At 36.0% G+C, this 27504-nt stretch overlaps 1 protein-coding gene across 2 annotated transcripts in view; it reads left to right on the top strand.

Moving 5' to 3' along the window:
- The window catches only part of CNTN5 (contactin 5), a 1367783-nt gene that overhangs the window by 1260089 nt on the left and 80190 nt on the right, over nt 1–27504 (top strand). For both annotated transcript variants that reach the window (XM_082409880.1, XM_082409881.1), the window contains one exon: nt 3269–3427. In XM_082409880.1, coding sequence (XP_082266006.1) covers nt 3269–3427 — 159 coding nt within the window. The remainder of the gene's footprint in view (nt 1–3268; nt 3428–27504) is intronic.

Raw genomic sequence — 27504 nt, 5'->3', positions numbered from 1 at the left:
ATTGTGAAAATTGTTTGGGAGGACTGACTCCAATTTTGAAAGAAATTCTACTGTGGGTAAAATGCTATCCAGCATCATAGTATGTTACAGAGAACTCATTCATGAAAGGAAGAGTCAATTTATGTGGCAAACATCATAGTTGACTTATTTTAAGAAATTGCCACAGCCACCCCACCCTTCAGTAACCACCACCTCAATCAGTCCGCAGCTGTCAACTCTGAGACAAGACCCTCCACCAGCTAAAAGATTACGACCTACTGAAGGCTCAGATAATGGTTAGCAGTTTTTAGCAATAAAGTATTTTTAGTTAAGGTATGTACATTGTTTTTTTAGAAATAATGTTATTGCACACTTGATAGACTATAGTATGATGTAAACATAATTTTATATGCACTTGGAAATCAAAAAAATTGTGTGACTTGCTTTATTGCAACATTAGCTTTATTATGGTCGTCTAGAAAAAAATCCATAATATCAGTGAAGTATGCCTGTAGTCACAGGCCAACCCAAATTCAACGGGTTTGAAAGAATAGGCTTCACCTTCCAAAAAGGGAATGACCTTCACGTACAAGGAGGAAAGAAAGTGTTGGTGGCTATCTCATACACAGGCTGCCACAAAGTCCTAAACAGTTTCTTCAATGTTATGCCTATCTCTACTACATAATTTAAATGTGCCGTTCCCCAACACACACTTTTTCTCTTTCTTTCCTTCCTTCAACTGAAAGTACTCCATAGATTAACAGGGAAAGGAAGAAGGATCTCTGTAATCCTTGCTTTCTTGAACAAATCAGGCTTTACAATCAGATCTGAATTCAGATCTCTGCTGTGCCATTCACTAGCAGAGCTACTTGGGCAAATAATTTCTCCTCACTAGAAGGGATTCTCTGATACCCACTGCCTAGTGTAACACCTAACATATAGTAAGGTTTTGACTACATAACTTATTTATTATTAGTCGACCAAACTAGTTCTTTGAGATTCCCTTATGTCCTCTATGAAATAGGGATTATAATGACCACCTCACAGTGACATAGAAATAGGTGAACAAGTTAATGTTTGCAAAATACTTAATGCAGTGACTTAATACAGTACAGTGAGGATATGGTAGCTATTGATATAATTATTACAGCTAATATTCTTATCTTCATTATTGTTAGAGTCACTCCTCCATATCCATGTCACTGCAGTCTAACAACTTGTTAGACATCTTCAGTACCTGGATCTCATTTATTTTCCACACCTCATCATTAGCTACCATTTTAATACTCTGAACATTTATATTGGTGACACATCAAACATATTCTTCCATAAGTCCTTGACCTAATAATTATATTTCCCACTTCATTCCAGATAAACACAAATTCTCATCGAAAGTCCCCTACACTTAAATCACAAATTCTACTATTTTCTTCTCACAATTTCTTATTCTTACATCTTCCCCTCATAAAAACCTGGTTTCCTGGACTCTGCTCTTTTATTTTAGTCTGCCAGCACCATTCTGGCTTCACTTGACTCTCTAGTCCTCCTTGAGGCTATGGTCGTTTATACTATTGGCATCTTTGACGATGTAATATCAAATTTATAAACTAAATCTAAATTGACCCAATTAACCACTTTTTCTGGCCCTGGTCCTGGCTTTCTAACCTAACCTTGTTGAGTTGGTCAGTTCCACTTCAAAATTATGTTATTGAACAAAACTTGAACTCCAAGACTATTCCAAAATATTTATACTTCACTCTTCTTCATGTCTTTCCTCTTTTATCATGGGCTTATTTAGACATTTTCCATTCTTCTCTAACTCCCAGTCCCATTCTCACCCAACAACCTTCCCTTTTTGTGGATAATTTTTCCTTCTTTAGTGAAAAAAGGAGAACCTTCCCAAATGAGTTCTCCCAACTTCCCTTCTTAGCATTTCAAAAGATTTCTCTCTCTATTCATTGTTTCTTCCTTAATTTCTCTCAGAGAGAAAAGAAAATGCCACTTCTCATGGTTATCCTCTACACGTTTGATCACAATCCCAGTCTTTTGTCACCTTCCTGATGGAGTAGTCCTTGTCTTCTAAGTCTTGAGTCTCTGCTAGCCACTGCTGGTTCTTCTTACTCTTGATAAAACACCCATTTCTCATTTCCTAAAAATGTCATTCACTTGGTGATGTTTAAAAAACACTTTGTCCGTCTCATCGTGCCTTCCTTATTTTGTACTCAAAGGTCTTTACTGTCTCCATCTCTTTAGCATTCCACCATTTCTTAGCTCCTTACAGTCTAGGTCAGCCCTTACTGCTCAGACTTCATAACCCCCAAATCCAGAGAGCAACTTGCTACATAAGGACTAATTTGGAAAATAAAATATTTAAAGGTGGATTATATTTTTCATTGAAAATAAAAGCATCCTTGCAGCTTGAATTGTCCATATTTGGGAATAGAAAAATGTTAATAAGGAAACTGACATTGTTTTTAGCCACTACAATATCAACACTGTACATATTTTTGAATGTTATTAGAAATCCCTGTTTTAGAAGTAGTAATACAGAGGTATATTTCTCCTCATATCAGATCTTGGTTGTTTTTTGAAGCTGGAGTCTACGTGCACATCACTTGATAATCACTATTCTATACCAATTTTTTATGATCAAAAGGGGAATAATCTTCTTTAATTCACCATCCTGTCACCCTCACCAAAAAGTCATCATCATTATCATCATCTAATCATTTTTCCATGCCTCACTTCTAGTATATACTCTTTCTTGGTCTGAAATCTCATAATTTCAGAGCCTTTCATTGTTACCTGTTTGAATTTAAACTACTTGGTAGATACATCACACTATTTGTACACTGTACTCTTCCTGAACATGAAAATTAGGCCCATATACCTGTAGGTTTGTGGTAATGATGGGATCGTTTCTGTTCCTGATTGCATTGCCTATCACTCTGTTGCTACTTCTGTAAGCTGTGATTGATTTCAAGAGTCATAGTTGCTCCTGACATTCAAATCCTTGCGTTTGTTTTAAATTATATTTTCCTCTTCTATAAAATGCAATGCTAACCAGTAGCTCCCTCCAAGCACAAAGTATTAGGAAAAAATCTAAACTATAATTAAGTTATCCCCAGAAATCATAGAAACCAACTTGCATCTCATTTCTTTTTTACTGTCAACATTCATTACTAAATATATATTTCATTAAGATACTTACTAGTTTGGTTGGGTCCTTACTGGAAATACAGTTTCTCATGGCTTGACCTTAACTTTATCCATTCCCTTTTGCTTATAGGTCCCCCAGGCCCACCAGGGATAGTGATCGTTGAGGAAATCACTGAGAGCACAGCCACACTTTCCTGGAGTCCAGCCACTGACAACCACAGCCCAATCTCCTCATACAACTTGCAGGCTCGCAGCCCCTTCTCCCTGGGCTGGCAAACAGTAAAAACAGGTAAGAGGCTCTAAGGCAATGTCAGACACCACCAGAGCAGCTTCCTATGTCATGAGCTATATTTGCTAACAATCTTAGTAGGATTATCTTGGATTCTGGAAATTTTATTATTTATGACAATATTAATCATTGTTGCCTTCTTTTTATAAAGTCACTTTGCTTTCTTTTCTCATTTCCCGAGGAAGGACCACATGATTTATCTTTGTTTATTGAAATAACCTTAGACTCACATAAAAGTTGCAAAAATAATACAAAGATTCCCAGTGGGCCCATCCCTCACCTTGCCCCAATGAAAATATTCTACATAACAATGGCACAATGATCAAATCAGGAAACTGACATTGATACAATGCTATAAACCACAGATCACATTCAAATTTCACCCTTTTTTACATGCAATATTTCTAGGGTATAGTTCCATAAAATTCTATGAAATTTTATTATATCTATTCAAATCGCTACCAAGACAGATAAAGAACTGCTCCATTACTCCAGTTTCTTGTGCTACCCCTTTAGAGTCACACATCTGTTTTATTTATAAAAAGAAAATCTAACATAAAATCACATTATTTAAAACAATACAGCATTTTAATGCTTACTTCTAAGATGTTTGCCTTCCAGTTGCATTATTTTAAAAATAATTTTCTTCCCTGAAAGTTTTCTCGTCACATTATAACTAAACTTCCCTTCCCTCTCCAAATGTGGCTGTCTGCAGGGATATGTGAAATTACACTCAGTTGATAGTTATCACCAATTTAGCGTATTGGTGAAAAAGTGTACAGTATCTATAAAATGTAATCTTCAGAAGCAGTTGTCCATACTGAGCAGGGATTTGTGATTTTACTTTCTATCTAAATATAAAATTGATTTACCTGCATAGAAGTGAAATATAAAATCAGTAAAATACCTGAATGCAGTAACCATAAAACTCAATTAATCTGAATGTTATAGGAGTAAAGTGGTCCATTTCATTGCTTAAATAAATTAAATTTGAGCTGAAACTTGTTTTGGGGTAAAAATTTGAAATTTAGGGGAAAGAAAGTATATTCATCCACATGCAAAATGCAATTCTGGTTTTTATTTTTTTTCTTAATTTATTTATATATTTATTTTACTTTGGCTGGGTTGGGTCTTTGTTGCTACACAGGCTTTCTCTAGTTGTGGCAAGCAGGGGCTTTTCTTTGTTTGGGTGCATGGGCTTCTCATTACAGTGGCTTCTCTTTTTGCAGAGCACGGACTCTAGGCACATGGGCTCAGTAGTTGTGGCACACGGGGTTAGTTGCTCCACAGCATGTGGGACCTTCCTGGACCAGGGCTTGAACCTGTGTCCCCTGCACTGGCAGATGGATTCTTTTTTTTCTTTATTTTTTTAAACATCTTTATTGGAGTATAATTGCTTACAATGGTGTCTTAGTTTCTGCTTTATAACAGTGAATCAGCTATACACATACATATATCCCCATATTTCCTCCCTCTTGCATCTCCTTCCCACCCTCCCTACCCCACCCATCTAGGTGGTCACAAAGTACCGAGCTGATCTCCCTGTGCTAGGCGGCAGCTTCCCACTAGCTATCCATTTTACATTTGGTAGTGTATACATGTCCATGCCACTCTCTCACTTCGTCCCAGCTTACCCTTCCCACTCCGTGTCCTCAAGTCCATTCTCCATGTCTGCGTCTTTATTCCTGTCCTGCCCCTAGGCTCTTCAGAAACATTTTTTTTTTTGATTGCATATGTATGTGTTAGCATACAGTATTTGTTTTTCTCTTTCTGAATGACTTCACTCTTTATGACAGTCTCTAAGTCCATCCACCTCACTACAAATAACTAAATTTCGTTTCATTTTATGGCTGAGTAATATTCCATTTTATATATGTGCCACATCTTCTTTATCCATTCATCTGTCAATGGACACTTAGGTTGCTTCTATATCCTGGCTATGGTAAATAAAGCTACAATGAACATTGTGGTACATGACTCTTTTTGAATTATGGTTTTCTCAGGGTATATGACAAGTAGTGGGATTGCTGGGTCATATGGTAGTTCTATTTTTAGTTTTTTAAGGAATCTCCATACTGTTCTCCATAGTGGCTGTATCAATTTACATTCCCACCAACGGTGCAAGAGGGTTCCCTTTTCTCCACACCCTCTCCAGCATATATTGTTTGTAGATTTTTTCAGGATGGCCATTCTGATGGTGTGAGGTGGTACCTCATTGTAGTTTTGATTTGCATTTCTCTAATGAATACTGATATTGAGCATCCTTTCATGTGTTTCTTGGCAACCTGTATATCTTCTTTGGAGAAATGTCTATTTAGGTCTTCTGACCATTTTTGGATTGGGCTGTTTGATTTTTGATATTGAGCTGCTTGAACTGCTTGTAAATTTTGGAGATTAATCCTCTGTCAGTTGCTTCATTTGCAAATATTTTCTCCCATTCTGAGGGTTGTCTTTTGGTCTTGTTTATGGTTTCCTTTGCTGTGCAAAAGCTTTTAAGTTTCATTAGGTCCCATTTGTTTATTTTTGTTTTTATTTCCATTTCTCTAGGTGGTGGGTCAAAAAGGATCTTGCTGTGATTTACGTCATAGAGTGTTCTACCTATGTTTTCCTCTAAGAGTTTTATAGTGTCTGGCCTTATATTTAGGTCTTGAATCCATTTTGAATTTATTTTTGTGTATGGGGTTAGGGAGTGTTCTAATTTCTTTCTTTTACATGTAGCTGTCCAGTTTTCACAGCACCGCTTAATGAAGAGGCTGTCTTTTCTCCATTATATATTCTTGCCTCCTTTATCAAAGATAAGGTGACCATATGTGCGTGGGTTTATCTCTGGGCTTTCTATCCTGTTCCATTGATCTATATTTCTGTTTTTGTGCCAGTACCATACTGTCTTGATTTCTGTAGCTTTGTAGTATAGTCTGAAGTCAGGGAGCCTGATTCCTCCAGCTCCGTTTTTCTTTCTCAAGATTGCTTTGGCTATTCGGGGTCTTTTGTGTTTCCATACAAATTGTGAAATTTTTTGTTCTAGTTCTGTGAAAAATGCCAGTGGTAGTTTGATAGGGATTGCATTGAATCTGTAGTTTGCTTTGGGTAGTAGAGTCATTTTCACCATGTTGATTCTTCCAATCCAAGGACATGGTATATCTCTCCATCTATTTGTATCATCTTTAATTTCTTTCATCAATGTCTTATAGTTTTCTGCATACAGGTCTTTTGTCTCCTTAGGTAGGTTTATTCCTAGGTATTTTATTCTTTTCATTGCAATGGTAAATGAGAGTGTTTCCTTAAATTCACTTTCAGAATTCTCATCATTAGTGTAAAGGAATGTGAGAGATTTCTCTACATTAATTTTGTATCCAGCTACTTTACCAAATTCATTGATTAGCTCTAGTAGTTTTCTAGTAGCATCTTCAGGATTCTCTATGTATAGTATCATGTCATTTGCAAAGAGTGACAGCTTTACTTCTTTTTTCCGATTTGGATTCCTTAACTATCTTTTTCTTCTCTGATTGCTGTGGCTAAAGCTTCCAAAACTATGTTGCATAACAGTGGTGAGAGTGACAACCTTGTCGTCTTCCTGATCTTAGAGGAAATGGTTTCAATTTTTCACCATTGCGAACGATGTTGGCTGTGGGTTTGTCATATATCACCTTTATTATGTTGAGGTACGTTCCCTCTATGCCTTCTTTCTGGAGGATTTTTATCATAAAAAGGTGTTGAATTTTGTTGAAACCTTTTTCTGCATCTATTGAGATGATCATATGGTTTTTTCCTTCAATATGTTAATATGGTTTATCACATTGATTGATTTGCATATATTGAAGAATACTTGCATTCCTGGGATAAACCCCACTTCATCATGGTGTATGATCCTTTTAATGTGCTGTTAGATTCTGTTTCCAATATTTTGTTGAGGACTTTTGCATCTGTGTTCATCAGTGATATTGACCTGTAGTTTTCTTTCTTTGTGACTTCTTTGTCAGGTTTTGGTATTAGGGTGATGGTGACCTTGTAGAATGAGTTTGAGAGTGTTCCTCCCTCTGCTATATTTTGGAAGAGTTTGAGAAGTATAGGTGTTAGCGATTCTCTAAATGTTTGATACAATTTACCTGTGAAGCCATCTGGTCCTGGGCTTTTGTTTGTCGGAAGATTTTTAATCACAGTCTCAATTTCAGTGTTTGTTATTGGTCTGTTTATATTTTCTATTTCTTCCTGGTTCAGTCTAGAAGGTTGTGCTTTTCTAAGAATTTGTCCATTTATTCCACGTTGCCCATTTCTTGACATATAGTTGCTTGTAATTCTCTCTCATGATCGTTTGTATTTCTGCAGTGTCAGTTGTTACTTCTCCTTTTCCATTTATAATTCTGTTGATTTGAGTCTTCTCCCTTTTTTTCTTAATGAGTCGGTCTAATGGTTTATCAATTTTGTTTATCTTCTCAAAGAACCAGCTTTTACTTTTATTGATGTTTTCTTCATTTCTTTCTCATTTATTGCTGATCTGATCTTTATGATTTCTTTCCTTCTGCTAACCTTGGGGGTTTTTTGTTCTTCTTTCTCTAATTGCTTTAGGTGTAAAGTTAGGTTGTTTATTTGAGTTGTTCCTTGAGGTAGGATAGTATTGCTATAAACTTCCCTCTTAGAACTGCTTTTGCTATATCCCATAGGTTTTGGGTCCTTGTGTTTCCTTTGTCCTTTTCTTCTAGGTATTTTTTTTATTTCCTCTTTGATTTCTTCAGTGATCTCTTGGTTATTTAGTAATGTATTGTTTACCCTCCATGTGTTTGTATTTTTTACAGATTTTTCCTCTATTTGATATCTAGTCTCAAAGTGTTGTGGTCGGAAAGGTTAATTGATATAATTTCAATATTCTTAAATTTACCAGAGCTTGATTTGTGACCCAAGATATGAACTATCCTGGAGAATGTTCCATGAGTGCTTGAGATGAAAGTATAATCTGCTCTTTTTGTATGGAATATCCTATAAATATCAATTAAGTCCATCTTGTTTAATGTATCATTTAAAGCTTTTGTTTCCTTATTTACTTTCATTTTGGATAATCTGTCCATTGGTGAAAGTGGGGTGTTAAAGTCCCCTAGTATTATTGTGTTACTGTCGATTTCCCCTTTTATGGCTGTTAGCATTTGCCTTATGTATTGAGGTGCTCCTATGTTGGGTGCATAAATATTTACTATTCTCATATCTTCTTCTTGGATTGATCCCTTGATCATTATGTAGTGTCCTTCCTTGTCTCTTGTAACATTCTTTATTTTAAAGTCTATTTTATCTGAGATGAGAATTGTTACTCCAGCTTTCTTTTGATTACCATTTGCGTGGAATGTCTTTTGCCATCCCCTCACTTTCAGTCTGTACGTGTCCCTAGGTTGGAAGTGGGTCTCTTGTAGACAGCATATATATGGGTCTTGTGTTTGTAATCATTCAGGCAGTCTATATCTTTTAGTTGGATCATTTAATCCATTTACCTTTAAAGTAGTTATTGATATGTAGTTCCTATTACCATTTTCTTAATTGATTTGTGTTTGTTATTGTAGGTCTTTTCTTTCTCTTGTGTTTCCTGCCTAGAGAAGTTCCTTTAGCATTTGTTGTAAAGCTGGTTTGGTGGTGCTGAATCCTCTTAGCTTTTGTTTGTCTGTAAAGTTTTTAATTTCTCTGTCAAATCTGAATGAGATCCTTGCTGGTAGAGTAATCTTGGTTGTAGGTTTTTCCCTTTCATCACTGTAAATATGTCCTGCCACTCCCTTCTGCCTTGCAGAGTTTCTGCTGAGAGATCAGCTGTTAACCTTATGGGGATTTCCTTGTATGCTATCTGTTGTTTTCCCCTTGCTGCTTTTAATATTTTTTCTTTGTATTTAATTTTTGATAGTTTGATTAGTATGTGTCTTTTCATGTTTCTCCTTGGATTTATCCTGTATGGGATTCTCTGCACTTCCTGAACTTGATTGACTGTTTCCTTTCCCATATTCAGGAAGTTTTCAGCTATAGTCTCTTCAAATATTTTCTCAGTCCCTTTCTTTATCTCTTCTTTTTCTGAGACCCCTATACTTTGAATGTTGGTGTGTTTAATATGGTCCCAGAGGTCTCTGAGACTGTCCTAAATTCTTTTCATTATTTTTTCTTTAGTCTGCTCTGTGGTAGTTATTTCCACTATTTTATCTTCCAAGTCACTTATCAGTTCTTCTGTCTCATTTATTCTGCTATTGATTCCTTCTAGAGAATATTTAATTTCATCTAAGGGTGGTTCATTGGGTTGGGTAAGCTTCCTAGTAGAGGGGACTAGTGCCTGTGTTCTGGTGGATGAGGCTGGACCTTGTCTTTCTGGTGTGCAGAACTTTGTTCGGTAGTATGTTTTAGGGTGTCTGTGATCTTATTATTATTTTAAATAGTCTCTCTGCTGCTGGGTGTTGTTTTGTTTCTGTCTTCCTAGTTTTCTGGCATAGGGTGTCCAGCACTGTAGCTTGCTGGTCATTGAGTGGAGCTGGGTCTTAGCATTGAGATGGAGATCTGTGGGAGAGCTTTTGCCTTTTGATATTACATGGATCCCTGAGGTCTCTGGTGGACTAATGTCCTGAACTCGGCTCTCCCACCTCAGAGACAGAGGCCTGACACCCAGCCAGATCACCAAGACCCCGTCAGCCACACGGCTCAGAAGAAAAGAGAGAATAAAAAATAATAATAATAATAATAAAATAAAACAGAGTTATTAAAATTAAAAAATATATTATTAAAGGTAAAAAAATTAAAAAGTCATAAAAAAGGAAAGTAAGAAAGAAAGAAGTGAGCAGCCAAACCAATAAACAAATCCATCAATGAAAACAATGGATAAAAACTATACCAAAAAAATACAAAAACAAAAAATAAACAGACAGGAAGAACACTAGGACAAATGGTAAAAGCAGTGTTATACAGGTAAACTCACACAAAGAAGCATACACGTACACACTCACAAAAAGAGAAAAAGGAAAAAAAAATGTATAACTATATTATAAAAAAAAAGGAAGAGAGCAACGTAATCAATAAAAAAATCTACCAATGATAATAAACTCTAAATACGAAACGAAGATAAACATAAAACCAGAAACAAATTGGATTCAGAAAGCAAACCCCAAGTCTACAGTTGCTGCCAAAGTCCACCACCTCAATTTTGGGATGATTCATTGTCTATTCAGGTATTCCAGAGATTCAGGGTACATCAAGTTGATTGTGGAGATTTAATCCACTGCTCCTGAGGTTGCTGGGAGAAATTTCCCTTTCTCTCCTTTGTTTGCACAGCTCTTGGGGTTCAGCTTTGGATTTGGGCCCGCTTCAGCATGTAGGTCACTTGAGGGCATCTCTTCTTCACTCAGACAGGACAGGGTTAAAGTAGCAGCTGATTAGGGGGCTCTAGCTCACTCAGGCCGGGGGGACGGAGGGGTACGGAATGGAGGGTGAGCCTGTGGCAGCAGAGGCCGGCATGATGTTGCAACAGCCTGAGGTGCACCATGGGTTCTCCTGGGGAAGTTGTCCCTGGATCACGGGACCCTGGCAGTGGCGGGCTGCACAGGCTCCTGGGAGGAGAGGTTGGATAGTGACCTGTTCTTGCACACAGGCTTCTTGGTGGCTGCAGCAGAAGCTTTAGCATTTCATGCCTGTCTCTGGTGTCCTCACTGATAGTCGTGCCTCGTGCCCATCTCTGGAGCTCGTTTAGGCGGTGCTCCATATCCCCTCTCCTTGCACACTCTTTTGGGAAGTCTGAGGTCTTCTGGCAGGTGTATTCTTAACCACTGTGCCATCAGGGAAGTCCCACAATTCAGGTTTTTCTTGATATTAGGTTCCTATGTTAATTCATAGAATTCAGTATGATTATCTTTATAGTGTATTATACATGTGTATATATTTATCTTGTAATATATGTAATTGTGGGTATTAGACTCATTCCTGGTTCCATTTTAACCCTGTGATAATATGCAGAGTCAAGAAATTTGGGGAATGTCTATGTTCAGTAGATAATTCTGGAAAGGACACAAATTCAGACCACATGAACAGGTTTCTACAAGAATTCTTATAACCTCCATTTATAAGATGTTCCCATGTCATCCTTAGTGTGAGAGCCCAAACCTTTTGCTATGCTGCCAGGAAATGGATTCACCTTCAGATCTCATGTTGTGCACTCAGAAAACTCATTCTCCTGCTTGTGGCTATGCTCCCTGCCCACTCTTGCCACATTGCCCACAATATTTACTTCTTGGGAAGTTTCACTTGTGGGTACATTGCAATACATATATATGTTTCCTTGCTCATCCATGCCCATGTTCTTGTGTTTCTTACCTTAACACATGGTACAGCAATACAGGACATCTAATCTTCCATAGTTTCCTAGTTACTCTAATTTCTTGATTTCTTACATACCTTGATTCACCTGTTTCTACTTTTTGTTGTTTGATAGATTAATAGATAATGATAGATAGATAGATATGTATATATATATATATCGTACATATATATGCATATATACATATATAAACTAAAATATTTTGGCATAAGCTAGGGAAAAAGAAAAGCGAAGTGTGTGTGCGTGTTGGTGTGTGTGTGTGTGTCTTGTATGTATAGAGGGCTTAATTTTTTGGATTAAATGTTATTTTAGGTGTTTGCTTATTTATTTAGAAGTCCATGATATAAGGTTGCATTTTTATTTTTCTAATATAATTTGAATGTTGTAAATATTTTTGAGTAGAGAGTTCTTTTTAAATTCAGTTCAACAAGTAATTATTAAAAAAACCTATGGTTGTACTGTATTTATAAGTAAATATATATTTTTCAGAAATATATTTCTATAAATGATCAATTTTATTTGCCCTTGATAGTAATAGTTCTCCAGCAAGGAGTCTCCTCATCTAAGGTAGTCACACCTTTCTCTAAAACTCAGCATCTCTTGAAGCTACTGGTAGAGGCTTTGCCATCCTCCAGGCAAGCCAAAGAGCAGTCCTCACCTTTTGCATGCTCTAAAGGAGATGTTTTAAATGTTTCCTGGGTTTTGCCCCTAGCTCAAACTGACCATAACTTTTTTCATGCCTGTGATGGGGAAAGAAGTCCTTCTGGATGCAAATCATCTCCACTGGGCAGCAGGTCTTTTGTTTTCATAGTTACTATCTCACCTAAATCAATTTCAGCAGCAATATGCTCTAATGCAGAAACATATGATAGAAAAAAAATTTAGTTCTGCAGTTTGAACTCTCTGATGAAGTTAATGCAACACATAAGCTAGCATTTAAAAAGCTCTTAAAATTCCGTTATATGCCAACATGAATACAAAGAATAATGAGTTCCTCATTTTTGACAAATGAAGTAATGAATTGCACATGGGTCTTCTAACTGAGCACATCTGGAATTAACTTATCAATGCCGCCCACCCAAAAATAAGACTTAAAACAGGTGACTGTGAATGGGGCTGTTTATTCATTTTGAAAGTATGAAAACAATCATAAGAAATAGATGATTTCACTTGCAAACCCCCTTTTCTGTTCAAACTAATTGTTTTTGATTTGAACAACTGACTTTCCTCTTTGTATTATTGAGCAGTATTAGCTGACCTAGTTTTTTTGACTATGTCTGATTAAGAATACCAAATCACCTATAATCAAAGAATTGATTGGCCTTTATTTACTTAATTCAAATATGTTTCTTAACTATTCTTCAATCAGTAGATATGTCTCCTCTTTGTGGATAGTTTCTACTGACTGATTGGTGGTTAAATTTATCAACTAAACAGGTTTATTATTTTAATATAATTTAATTTAATTTAATTTAATTTTTGGATACAATTTTTTAACAGGAAAAGCATTTTAACAAGTTTTTCTCCTGCAATCAACATGCAGTCCTCCACTAAAGTTGCTGTGTGTTCTCTCTGAAGCAGAATGTTTTCTTTGAAACCAACTGGTCTCCAGAGTTCCAGAAAGACTAATTTTATAGAAAGACACAAGCAAGGCTTTAAAAATGCTTCCTTTGATATACATACTCCATTATCTTTAATCTCCACAATATTGCATTTGAAATCAAAATCCTAATTTTATAAAAATGTTTCTATTCTAGTTCATATTGTATGTTATCTCATCAAAAATATTAATACCTTCAACTCTTTTTTTTTTTTACAATTTTTTAATAGCCCTTACAAGTAGCAATGAATTCAGAATTCTAAACTTTTTTTGTCATTTTCAAAGAGCAATTAGAATTAAGGATGATGGAGAGGATATGGAATAGGGGTGGGAGTCTTCAGTTTTTGTTAACATCTTTATTGGAGTATAATTGCTTTACAGTGGTGTGTTAGATTCTGCTTCATAACAAAGTGAATCAGCTATACATATACATATATCACCATATCTCCTCCGTCTTGCATCTCCCTCCCACCCTCCCTATCCCACCCCTCTAGGTGGTCACAAAGCACTGAGCTGATGTCCCTGTGATATGCAGATGCTCCCCACTACCTATCTATTTTACATTTGGTAGTGTATATATGTCCATGCCACTCTCTCACTTTGTCCCAGCTTATCCTTCCCACTCCCCGTGTCCTCAAGCCCATTCTCAATGTCTGCATTTTCATTCCTGTCTTGCCCTTAGGTTCTTCAGAAGCTTTTTTTTTTTTTTTAGATTCCATATATATGTGTTACCATACAGTATTTGTTTTTCGCTTTCTGACTTACTTCACTCTGTATGACAGTCTCTATGTCCATCCACCTCACTACAGAAACTCAATTTTGTTACTTTTAATGGCTGAGTAATATTACATTTTATATATGTGCCATCTTCTTTATCCATTCATCTGTTGATCGACACTTAGGTTGTTTCCATGTCCTGGCTATTGTAAATAGAGCTGCAGTGAACATTGTGGTACATGACTCTTTTTGAATTTTGGTTTTCTTGGAGTATATGCCCAGTAGTGAGATAGCTGGGCCATATGGTAGTTCTATTTTTAGTTTTTTAAGGAACCTCCATACTGTTCTCCATAGTGGCTGTATCACTTTACATTCCCACCAACGGTGCAAGAGGGTTCCCTTTTCTCCACACCCTCGCCAGCATTTACTGTTTGTAGATTTTTTGATGATGACCATTCTGACTGGTGTGAAGTGACAACTCATGGTAGTTTTGATTTACATTTCTCTAATGAATAGTGATATTGAGCATCTTTTCATGCGTTTGTTGGCAATCTGTATATCTTCTTTGGAGAAATGTCTATTTAGGTCTTTGGCCCATTTTTGGATTGGTTTGTTTGATTTTTGATATTGAGCTGCTTGGGTTGCTTGTAAATTTTGGAGATTAATCCTTTGTCAGTTGCTTCATTTGCAAATATTTTCTCCCATTCTGAGGGTTGTCTTTTCGTCTTGTTTATGTATTCCTTTGCTGTGGAAAAGCTTTCAAGTTTCATTAGGTCCCATTTGTTTATTTTTGTTTTTATTTCCATTACTCTAGGAGGTGGGTCAAAGAGGATCTTGCTGTGCTGTATGTCATAGAGTGTTGTGCCTATGTTTTCCTCTAAGAGTTTTATAGTGTCTGGCCTTACATTTAGGTCTTTAATCCATTTTGAGTTTATTTTTGTGTATGGGGTTAGGGAGTGTTCTAATTTCTTTCTTTTACATGTAGCTGTCCAGTTATCCCAGCACCAATTATTGAAGAGGCTCTCCTTTCTCCATTGTATATCCTTGCCTCCTTTGTCATAGATTAGTTGACCATAGGTGCGTGGGTTTATCTCTGGGCTTTCTATCCTGTTCCATTGATCTATGTTTCTGTTTTTGTGCCAGTACCATACTGCCTTTATTACTGTAGTTTTGTAGTATAGTCTGAAGTCTGGGAGCCTGATTCCTCCAGCTCCGTTTTTCTTCCTCAAGACTGCTTTGGTTATTCGGGGTCTTTTGTGTTTCCATACACATTGTGAAATTTTTTGTTCTAGTTCTGTGAAAAATGCCATTGGTAGTTGTACAGGGAATGCATTGAATCTGTAGATTGCTTTGGGTAGTATAGTCTTTTTCACAATGTTGATTCTTCCAATCCAAGGGCATGGTATATCTCTTCATCTGTATGTATCATCTTCAATTTCTTCCATCACTGTCATAGTTTTCTGCATACAGGTCTTTTGCCTTCTTAGGTATGTTTATTCCTAGATATTTTATTCTTTTTTGTTGCAATGGTAAATGGGAATGTTTGCTTACTTTCTCTTACAGTTTTTTCATCATTAGTGTATAAGAATGCAAGAGATTTCAGTGCATTAATTTTGTATCCTGCTACTTTACCAAATTCATTGATTAGTTCTAGTAGTTTCCTGGTAGCATCTTCAGGATTCTCTAGGTATAGTATGATGTCTTCTGCAAACAGTGACAGCTTTACTTCTCCTTTTCTGATTTTGATTCCTTTAATTTCTTTTTCTTCTCTGATTGCTGTAGCTAAAACTGCAAAAACTATGTTGAATAATAATGGTGAGAGTGGAAAACCTTGTCTTGTTCCTGATCTTAGTGGAAATGGTTTCAGTTTTTCACCATTGAGAATGATGTTGGCTGTGGGTTTGTCATATATGGCCTTTATTATGTTGAGGTAAGTTCCCTCTATGCCTACTTTCTGGAGGGTTTATATCATAAATGATGTTGAATTTTGTCCAAAGCTTTTCCTGCATCTATTGAGATGATCATACGGTTTTTCTCCTTCAACTTTTTAATATGGTGTATCACATTGATAGATTTGTGTATACTGAAGAATCCTTGCATTCCTGGGATAAACCCCATTTGATCATGGTGTATAATTCTTTTAATGTGCTCTAGGATTCTGTTTGCTAGTATTTTGTTGAGGATTTTTGCATCTATGTTCATCAGTGATATTGGCCTGTAGTTTTCTTTCTTTGTGACATCTTTCTTTGTCTGGTTTTGGTATCAGGGTGATGGTGGCCACATAGAATGAGTTGGGAGTCTTCCTCCCTCTGTTATATTTTGGAAGAGTTTGAGAAGGATATGTGTTAGCTCTTCTCTAAATGTTTGATAGAATTCTCCTGTGAAGCCGTCTGGTCCTGGGCTTTTGTTTTTTGGAAGATTTTTAATCACAGTCTCAATTTCAGTGCTTGTGATTGGTCTGTTTATATTTTCTATTTCTTCCTGGTTTAGACTCGGAAGGTTGTGCTTTTCTACAAATTTGTCCATTTCTTCCAGGTTGTCCATTTTATTGGCATAGAGTTGCTTGTAGTAATCTCTCATGATCCTTTGTATTTCTGCAGTGTCAGTTGTTCCTTCTCCTTTTTCATTTCTAATTCTATTGATTGGTCTTCTCCCTTTTTTTCTTGATGAGTCTGGCTAATGGTTTATTAATATTTTTATCTTCTCAAAGAACCAGCTTTTAGTTTTATTGATCTTTGCTATTGTTTCCTTCATTTCTTTTTCATTTATTTCCGATCTGATCTTTATGATTTCTTTCCTTTTGCTAACTTTGAGGGTTTTTTGTTCCTTTCTCTAATTGCTTTAGGTGTAAGGTTAGGTTGTTTATTTGAGATTTTTTTTGTTTCTTGAGGTAGGATTGTATTGCTCTACACTTCCCTCTTAAAACTGATTTTGCTGCATCCCATATTTTTTGGGTCATTGTGTTTTCATTTTCCTTTGTTTCTAGGTATTTTTTGATTTCCCCTTTGATTTCTTCAGTGGTCTCTTGGTTATTTAGTAGTGTATCGTTTAGCCTCTGTGGGTTTGTATTTTTTACAGATTTTTTCCTGTAATTGACATCTAGTCTCATAGCATTATGGTCAGAAAAGATACTTGATATGATTTCAATTTTCTTATACTTGTCAAGGCTTGATTTGTGACCCAGGATATGATCTGACCTGGAGAATGTGCCATGAGCACTTGAGAAGAAAGTGTATTCTGTTGTTTTTGGATGGAATGTTCTGTAAACATAAATTAATTCCATCTTGTTTAATGTATCATTTAAAGCTTGTGTCTCCTTATTTATTTTCATTCTGGATCATCTTTCCACTGGTGAAAGTGGGGTGTCAAAGTCCCCTACTTTGTGTCCCCTACTATGATTTCCCCTTTTATGGCTGTTAGTATTTGCCTTATGTATTGAGGTGTTGCTATGTTGGGTGCATAAATAATTACAATTGTTATATCTTCTTGGATTGATCCCTTTATCCTTATGTAGTGTCCTTCTTTTTCTTTTGTAATAGTCTTTATTTTCAAGTCTATTTTGTCTGATATGAGAATTGTTACTCCAGCTTTTTTTTAATTTCCTTTTACATGGAATGTCTTTTGCCATCCTCTCACTTTCAGTCTGTATGTGTCCCTAGGTCTGAAGTGGTTCTCTTGTATACAAAATATATACTGGTCTTGTGTTTTTATCCATTCAGGCAGTCTATATCTTTTGGTTGGATCATTTAATTCATTTACATTTAAGGTAGTTATCAATATATATGTTCCTATTACCATTTTCTTAATTGATTTGGGTTTGTTATTGTAGGTCTTTTCCTTCTCTTGTGTTTCCTGTCTAGAGAAGTTCCTTTAGCATTTGTTGTAATACTGGTTTGGTGGTGATGAATTCTCTTAGCTTTTGCTTGTCTGCAAAGATTTTAATTTCTCCCTCAAATCTAAATGTGATCCTTACTGGGTAGAGTAATCTTGGTTGTAGGTTTTTTCCCTTTCATCACTTTAAATATGCCCTGCCCCTCACTTCTGGCTTGCATAGTTTCTGCTGAAAGATCAGTTGTTAACCTTATGGGGATTCTGTTGTATATTATTTGTTGTTTTTCCCTTGCTGTTTTTAATATTTTTTCTTTGAATTTAATTTTTGATAGTTTGTTTAATATGTGTCCTGGCGGTTTTCTCTTTGCATTTATCCTGTATGGGACTCTCTGCACTTCCTGGACTTGACTATTTCCTTTCCCATATCAGGGAAGTTTTCAAATATAATCTCTTCAAATATTTTCTCAGTCCCTTTCTTTTTCTCTTCTTCTTCTGGAACCCCTATAATTCGAATGTTGTTGCTTTTAATGTTGTCCCAGAGGTCTCTGAGAATGTCCTCAGTTGTTTTCATTCTTTTTTCTTTATTCTACTCTGTGGTAGTAATTTCCAGTATTTTATCTTCCAGGTCACTTATCCGTTCTTCTGCCTCAGTTATTCTGCTATTGATTCCTTCTAGAGAATTTTTAATTTCATTTGTTTTGTTGTTCATCATTGTTTGTTTGCTCTTTAGTTCTTCTAGGTCCTTGTTAAACGTTTTTGTGTTTTCTCCATTCTATTTCCAAGATTTTGGATCATCTTTACTATCATTACTCTGAATTCTTTTTCAAGTAGATTGCCTATTTCCTCTTCATTTTTTTGGTCTAATGGGTTTTTACCTTGCTCTTTCATCTGCTGTGTGTTTCTCTGTCTTTTAATTTTGCTTAGCTTACTGTGTTTGGGGTCTCCTTTTCACAGGCTGCAGCTTCATAGTTCCCGTTGTTTTTGGTGCCTGCCCCCAGTGACTAAGGTTGCTTCAGTAGGTTGTGTAGGCCTCCTGGTGGAGGGAACTGGTGCCTGTTTTCTGGTGGATGAGGCTGGATCTTGTCTTTCTGGTGGGCAGGACCACTTCCAGTGGTGTGTTTTGGGATGTCTGTGGCCTTATTATGATTTTGGGCAGCCTCTCTACTAATGGGTGGGGTTGTGTTCCTGTCTTGCTAGTTGTTTGGCATAGGCTGTCCAAAACTGTAGCTTGCTGGTCGTTGAGTGGAGCTGGGTCTTAGCGTTGTGATGGAGATCTCTGGGAGAGCTTTCACCATTTGATATCACATGGAGCCAGGAGGTCTCTGGTGGGCCAATGTTCTGAACTCTGCTGTCCCTCCTCTGAGGCACAGGTCTGACACCTGGCTGGAGTGCCAAGACTGTCAGCCACATGGCTTCAAGGAAAAGGGAGATTAAAATAAAAAAGATAGAAAAAAATAAAATAAAATAGTTATTAAAATAAAAATTTTTTAAATTATTAAAGTTTTAAAAAATGAAAAGTTCTTAAAAAAGAAAGAAAGAAAGGAGGAACCAAACCAAAAAACTAATCCACCAGTGATAACAAGTGCTAAAAACTATACTAAAAAAAAAAAAGAAAGGACAGAGACAACCCTATGAAAAATTGTGAAACAAAGCTATACAGGCACAAGCACACAAAGAAGAATACACATACGCACTCACAAAAAGAGAAAAAAAATATATCTCAAGTCTGCAGTTGCTCCCAAATTTCACCACCTCAATTTTGGGATGATTCGTTGTCTATTCAGGTATTCCAGAGATTCAGGGTACATCACGTTGATTGTGGAGATTTAATCAGCTGCTCCTGAGCCTTTTGGGAAGTCTGAGGTCTTCTGCCAGCATTCAGTAGGTGTTCTGTAGGAGTTGTTCCACATGTAGATGTATTTCTGATGTATTTGTGGGAAGGAAGGTGATCTCCACATCTTACTCCTCTGCCATCTTGAATGTCTCCTCCCGGGTAGGAGTCTTTAAAACCTATAGTTATGGCTAGGAGAATATAAATATATGTAGCTTTGGGAGGAAGGATAGTTATAAATTTTATATTAATTTTGTTTTTTAACATTGCATCAGAAATAATTACATCAAGATTAAAACAGAAATTAACTGTTGATCACACCTGGCAATTTGAACTCCCCTTTCATTCATTCAACAATAATGTAACAAGCAACCTTCAGATAGTGATCTAGGCACTTAGGATGTAGGAGGGAACAAAGCAAAACAAAACATTCATGCCCTTGTGGAGACGGTATTCACATGGGTGAGGACAAACAATAACAGAGAACATAATAAACATGTAAGTTAAATAGTATCTTGGAAGTTAATGAATGAAAAAAAATAAAGAAATATTATATTGTAAGGAAGATCAGAAGTACTGTGGAAGAGGTAGTATATTAGTCTGCTTGGGCTGTCATAACCAAATACCGTTACCTAGGTGGCTAAAACAACAAAATAATTTTCTAACAGTTCTGGAGACTGAGCATGTAGGTGTCAGCCAGTTCCTTTTGATTCCTGGTAAGGATGCTCCCCCTGGCTTGCAGATAGTAGCCCTCTCACTGCTTACTCACATGGCAGACAGACAGGAAGCAAGTTTTCCAGTGTCTCTTCTTATAAAGACACTACTCTTATCAAATCATTGCCCCACCCTTATGATTTCATTTAACCTTAATTACTTCCTATTTTCAACATAGCTTAATATACTAAAAGATAACACAATATCAATTCCCCAATGTCTTTTCATTTCTCTCAGGATGAAATCCCAAATCCTATATGACTTGGTTCCTCCAATCCCTCTACAAACTCATCTTCTACCATTCTCATTCTGCTCTTGACTCACTGGTCTTCTAATGTCCTGCCTATAATGCATCTAATACCTTTGTACTAGTTACTCCTTTTACATGGGATGCTTTCCTCCAAATATTGGCATAGCTAAATCCAAACTTCATTCAAAAGTTTACTCAAATGTACCTTCCTAATGAGGCTCATACTGACCACTCTGTTTAAAATTTCAAGAGATGTGTGGTGAAGATGGCTGAGTAGAAAGATCCTTAACTCACCACTTCCCATGGGCACACCAAAACTACAGCTATTTACAGAGTGACTATCTATGAGAATGACCTTAAGACTAGGAGAAAAGATTTTTCTGCAACTGAAGATATAAAGAAGAAACCATAAAAGAGATGGAGAGGAGAGACAGAGACACTGTGTAGTTGAGACCCACACCACCAGGTATGTGACCCACAAATGGGAGGATAATCACAATCTCAGAGGTTCTCCCCAAGGAGCAAGGATTCCAAGCCCTACATTGTGCTCCCCACCCGGGGCATCCTGCACCAGGAAGAAGAGTCTCTAGAACTTCTGTCTTTGAAGGCTAGTGGGGCTTGCATTCAGGAGAGTTGGAGGGCTGTAGGAAATAGGGACTCCACTCGTAAAAGGCATGCACAAAATCTCACACACTTCAAGTCCCAGTGTAGAGGCCATAATTTTAAAGGCATCTGGGTCAGACCACTTGCTGATCTTGGAGAGCCTCCTAGAAAAGCAGGAGGCAGTGGAGCTCCCCTTGGGGATAGAGACACTGGTGACAGCCATTTGGGGGAGCTCATTCTACAACAAGCACACTCATGCTGGCAAGTGTCATTTTGGAGTCCTCTCTCTAACCTATTATTGCTGCGGGTCTTCCTGGCCACCAGCAGGCTGACACCAGCTCAGGGCCCACCCAGGCTAAGCAGCCAACCATTTCAAAACTTGGCCCTGCCCTTAGCAAGCCAGTAGCCATGAGGCAGTACCTGAGAGTCAAACAGAATGGAGGCCAGTCTAGCCCACCAGAGCACCCACAGTAGTCAGCCTCACTACAATAGATGGGTCCATGCAACCCAAGTAGGGGAGAACCCTAGAGCATATAGCTCTAGTGACTAGAAGGGAGTGTGCTGTTGGGCCCTATTTGACGTCTCCTACATGAGGCCACTTCTCAATGATGGGAAATTATAACTGACTTATCCAACACATAGAAATAAACAAAGAATTAGGCAAGATGAGGAGACAGAGGAATATGATACAAAGGAAAAAGAAAAAATCTCATAAAACCTCAGAAAAATAACTAAACAAAGTGGAGATAAGCAATCTACCTGGTAAGAAATTCAAATAATGTTCATAAAGATGCTCACTACACTCAGGAGAACATAGGTGAATGTGGTGATAATTTTAAGAGTTAGAAAATGTAAAGAGGACCCAAACAGAGTTGAAAAATACAATAACTGAAATAAGTAGACTAGAAGAAATCAATACTATATTACATAATACAGAGGAACAGATCATCAAACTGAAGACACAGTAGTGAAAATCACCCAAGTTGAAAAAAGAAGAAAAAAAATTTTTTAAATAGGACAGTTTAAGAGACCTCTGGGAAAACATCTAATGTACTAGCACTTATGTTATAGAGGTCCCAGGAGAAGAAGGGTCAGAGAAATCATTTGAAGAAATAATAGCTGAAAACTTCCCTAACCTCATAATGGAAACAAACATCAGGTTCCTGTAAGCACACAGTATCCCAAACAAGATAAACCCATAGAAGCCCACACCAAGACATATCATAATTAAATGTCAACATCAAAGATAAAAAGATATATTTTTTTAAATCAGCAAGAGAAAAACAAGTTACAAGAGAACTTCCATAAGAAAAAGCAGCTGAATTTTTAGCATAAACATTGCAGGCCAGAAGGAAGTGGCATGATATATTCAAAGTGATGAAAGGAAAAAACCTACAAACAAGAATACTCTACCCAGAAAGGCTATCATTCAGATGTGAAGAGATTTACAGACAAGCAAAGGTAAACATACAATAAAATCAAACATACAATAAAAGTGATAGATCAACCATTTATAAAGCTAATAGGAAGGTTAAAGACAAAAGTAGTAGAATCATCTATATCCACAATAAGTTGTTAAGGGATACACAAAGCAAAAGGTTTAAAATGATGTGAAAAAACATTAAACTTTGGGGGGAGTAAAAATGCAGGGTTATTAGAATGCATTCAAATTTAAGAGATCATCAACTTAAATAATTATATATATATGTATATATGTATATATGTATATATATATATACATATATATATGTATATATATATACATATATATATGTATATATACAGTTATATAGTTATATATGAGCCTCATGGTAACCACAAACCAAAAATTTACAAGATATATGAGGTACACACAAAAGAGAGACAGGAATTCAAACATAAAACTAAAGATAGTCATCAAACCACAAGGGAAGAGAGCAAAAGGAGAAGGGAACAAAAATGAACTGCAGAAACTACCAGAAAGCAGTTAACAAAATAGCAATAAGTACATACTTATCAATAATTACTTTAAATTTAAATAGACTAAATGCTCCAATCAAAAGAAATACAGTGGCTGAATGGATGAAAAAACAAGAGCCATATATGCAATGACAAGAGACTCACATCAGCTCTAAGGAAACAAATTGGAAGTGAGGGGTTGGAAAAAGATATTCCATGCAAATTGAAACAAAGAGAAAACTGTAGTAGCAATATTTATATTAGACAATATAGACTTTAAAACAAAAACTATAACAAGAGACAAAGAAAGATATTACATAATGCTAAAGGGATCAATCCGAAAAGAAAATATAACAATTGTAAATATATATGCACCCAACATAGGAACACTTATATACATAAAGCATATATTAACAAACATAAAGAAAAAATTGGCAGTAACACAATAATAGTGGAGAATTTAAGATCTTGCTTACCTCAAAGAACAGATCATCCAAGCAGGAAAATCAATAAGGAAACACTGCCCTAAAATGACACATTAGACCAGATAGATTAACAGATATCTACAGAACATTCCATCCAAAAACAGCAGAATACACAGTCTTCTCAAGAGCACATGAAATATTCTCCAGGATAGACCACATGCTAGACCACAAAACAAGTCTCAGTAAATTTATGAAGAATGAAATCGTACTGAGCACTTTTCCAAATACAATGATTTAAGACTAGAAATCAACTACAAGGAGAAAAACTACAAAAAAAAAAAAAAAAAAACCACATGGATGCTAAACAATATACTACTAAACAACCAATGGTGGGGGATTTCTTTGGTGGCCCAGTGCTTAAGACTCTGTGCTTCCACTGCAGGGGGTGTGGGTTCAATCCCTGGTTGGGGAACTAAGATCCCGCAGGCTGTGCAGCCAAAATAAATAAATAAATAAAATAAATTTTAAAAAATAAAGAAAGCATTGTTCTGCTAAGGTATATTATTTGGAAAAAAGAATAACAACTAACATTAAGAAATGAAAGACTCCGTAAAAGAAAAAAAAACAACCAATGGGTCACTGAAGAAATCAAAGAGGGAATCAAAAAATTCCTGGTGACATATGAAAATTAAAACAACATCCTAAAATCTATGGGATGCTGCAAAAGCAGCTCTAAGAGTGAAGTTTTAGAAATACAAGTCTACCTCAGGAAACTAGAAAAATCTCAAGTAAACAACATAACCCTACCCCTAAAGGAACTAGTAAAGGAACAAATAAAACCCAAAGTTAGTGGAAGATACAAAATAATAAATTTTAGAGCAGAAATAAGTGAAATAGAGACTAAATAAAACAATAGGAAACAAAAACCAATAAAACTAGGTGCTGTTTCTTTGAAAGTATAAACAAAATTGATAAACCTTTAGTCAGACTCATCAAGAAAAAGAGAGAGCCCAAATCAATAAAATCAAGAATGAAAGAGAAGTTACAACCATCACATAAATAATAATAATAGTAATCTCTTATAAAGAATCATAAGAGATTACTACAAAAAATTATTTGCCAATAAATTGACAGCCTAGAAGAAATAGATAAATTTCTAGAAACTTATAATCTCCCAAGACTGAATCAGAAAGAAATGGAAAATAAAACAGATCAGTTACTAGTATTGAAAATGAATCAGTAATAAAAAAATAAAAGCCAACAAAAAGAAGTACAGGACCAGATGACTTCAAAGGGTATTTCTACTAAACATTTAAAGAAGAGTTAGTACCTATTCTTCTCAAACTATCCAAAAAAATTGAAGAGGAAGGAACATTTCTAAACTCTTTCTATGAGGCCAGCATCACCCTGATAACAAAACTAGATAAAGACTACACAAAAAAGAAAAATATATGCCAATATCACTGATGAACATAGGTTCAAAAATCCTCAACAAAATGTTAACAAACTGAATTCAACAATGCATAGAAAAGATCATACAGCAAGGTTAAGTGGGATTTATACCAGGGATGCAAAGATGACTCAATATTCCTAAATCAATCAGTGTGATATACCACATTAAAAAATTCAAGAATAAAAATCATATACTTATCAAAATAGATACAGAAAAGCTTTTGAAAAAATTCGACATCCATTTATCATAAAAATTCTCAACAAAGTGGATATAAAGGAAATACACCTCAACATAGTAAAGGCCATAGATGATAAGCTCATAACTAACATCATATTGAATGGTGAAAAGTTGAAAGCATTTCCTCTAAAATCAGGAACAAAACAAGTATGCCCACTTTTACTACCTTTATGGAAGTCCTAGCCATAACAATCAGACAAGAAAAAATACATAGAAGGAATCCAAATTGGAAAGGAGAAGTAAAACTCACTGTTTTCAGATGACATAATACTATACATAGAAAATGATATAATGAAAGAATTAATATTGTTAAAATGACCAAACCACCTAAGGCAATCTAAAGATTCAATGCAATCTCTATCAAAATACCAATGGCAATTTTCACAGAACTAGAACAAAGAATTCTAAAATTTGTATGGAAACACAAAACACCCCAAAAAGCCAAAACAATCAAGAAAGAAACAAAAATCTGGAGGTATCATGCTCCTTCATTTCAAACTGTACTACAAAGCTACAGTAATCAAAATAGTATGGGAAATGAGAGCCCAGAAATAAACCCACACACCTATGGTCAATTAATCTATGGCAAAAGATGCAAGAATATAAAATGGGGAGAAGACAGATTTTGCAGTAAATAATGCTGGGAAAACTGGATAGCTACATGCAAAAGAATCAAACTGGACTACCTTCTCACACCATATACAAAAATAAACTCAAAATGTATTAAAGACTTAAATGTAAGACCTGAAACCATAAAATTCCTAGAAGAAAACAGTACACTGTTCAACATCAGTCTTAACAATATTTATTTTGGATCTGTCTCCTCAGATGAGGACACTAAAAACAAAAATAAACAAATGGCACTACATCAAACTAAAAAAATTTAGCATAGCAAAGGAAACTATCAACAAAACAAAAAAGTAGCCTACTGAAATATTTAAAGATATTTGCAAATCATACATCTAATAAGGGGTTAATATCCAAAATATACAAAGAACTCATACAAATCAACATCAAATAAAAAAATCAAGCAACCTGATTAAAAAATTGGCAGAGGACCTAAATAGACATTTTTCCAAAGAAGGCATAGAGATGGCCAACAGACACATGAAAAGGCACTCAACATCACTAAGCATCAGAGAAATGCAAGTCAAACCTACAATGAGATATTACCTCACACCTGTGAAAATGGTTCTTAGCAAAAAAGCAACAAATAACAAATGTTGGTGAGCATATGGAGAAAAGGAAACTCTTGTGCACTCTTAGTAGGAATGTAAGTTGGTATATCCACTATGGAAAACAGTAATAGCTTCCTCAAAAAAATTAAAAATAGGATTACTAAAAACTGGTGCTTGCTGTTGTATTGCCAGATGCAGGAACGCAGCAGAACACTGATGCTCCCTCCACAAGCTCTTGTCATCGACCAAGCTCTTGATGTTTAAAATCTGGACTTAGCCAAGTATATTTGGCCACGTTAAAAATAGTATCTTTGTTATTAAAAATTTGATTGCATAATTTAAAAAAATAGAATTACTATAAAATCCAGCTATCCCACTTCAGGGCATTTATTGAAATAAAACAAAAACACTAGTTCAAAAAGATGTATGCACACCAATGTTCATTGCAGCATTATTTATAATAGCCAGGATATGGAAGCCACCTAAGTGTCCATTGCTAGATAGATAAAGAATACGTGGTATGCACAGCAACAGTCAGCTCTACCCACAACCAGAGCCTCCCATCAAGCCTCTTAGATAGCCTCAACCACCAGAGGGCAGACAGCAGAAGCAAGAATAACTACAATCCTGCAGCCTGTGGACCAAAAACCACAGTTACAGAAAGATAGACAAGATGAAAAGGCAGAGGGCTATGTACCAGATGAAGGAACAAGAAAAAACCCCAGAAAAACAACTAAATGAAGTGGAGATAGGCAACCTTCCAGGAAAAGAATTCAGAATAATGATAGTGAAGATGATCCAGGACCTCGGAATAAGAATGGAGGCAAAGATTGAGAAGATGCAAGAAATGATTAACAAAGACCTAGAGGAATTAAAGAACAAACAAACAGAGATGACCAATACAATAACTGAAATGAAAACTACACTAGAAGGAATCAATAGCAGAATAACTGAGGCAGAAGAACGGATAAGTGACC

The sequence above is a fragment of the Balaenoptera physalus genome (assembly GCF_965194825.1).
Source record: "Balaenoptera physalus genome assembly, chromosome: 10".
NCBI classification, from domain to species: Eukaryota; Metazoa; Chordata; class Mammalia; order Artiodactyla; family Balaenopteridae; genus Balaenoptera; species Balaenoptera physalus.
This window is presented reverse-complemented; position numbering and strand designations above follow the sequence as displayed.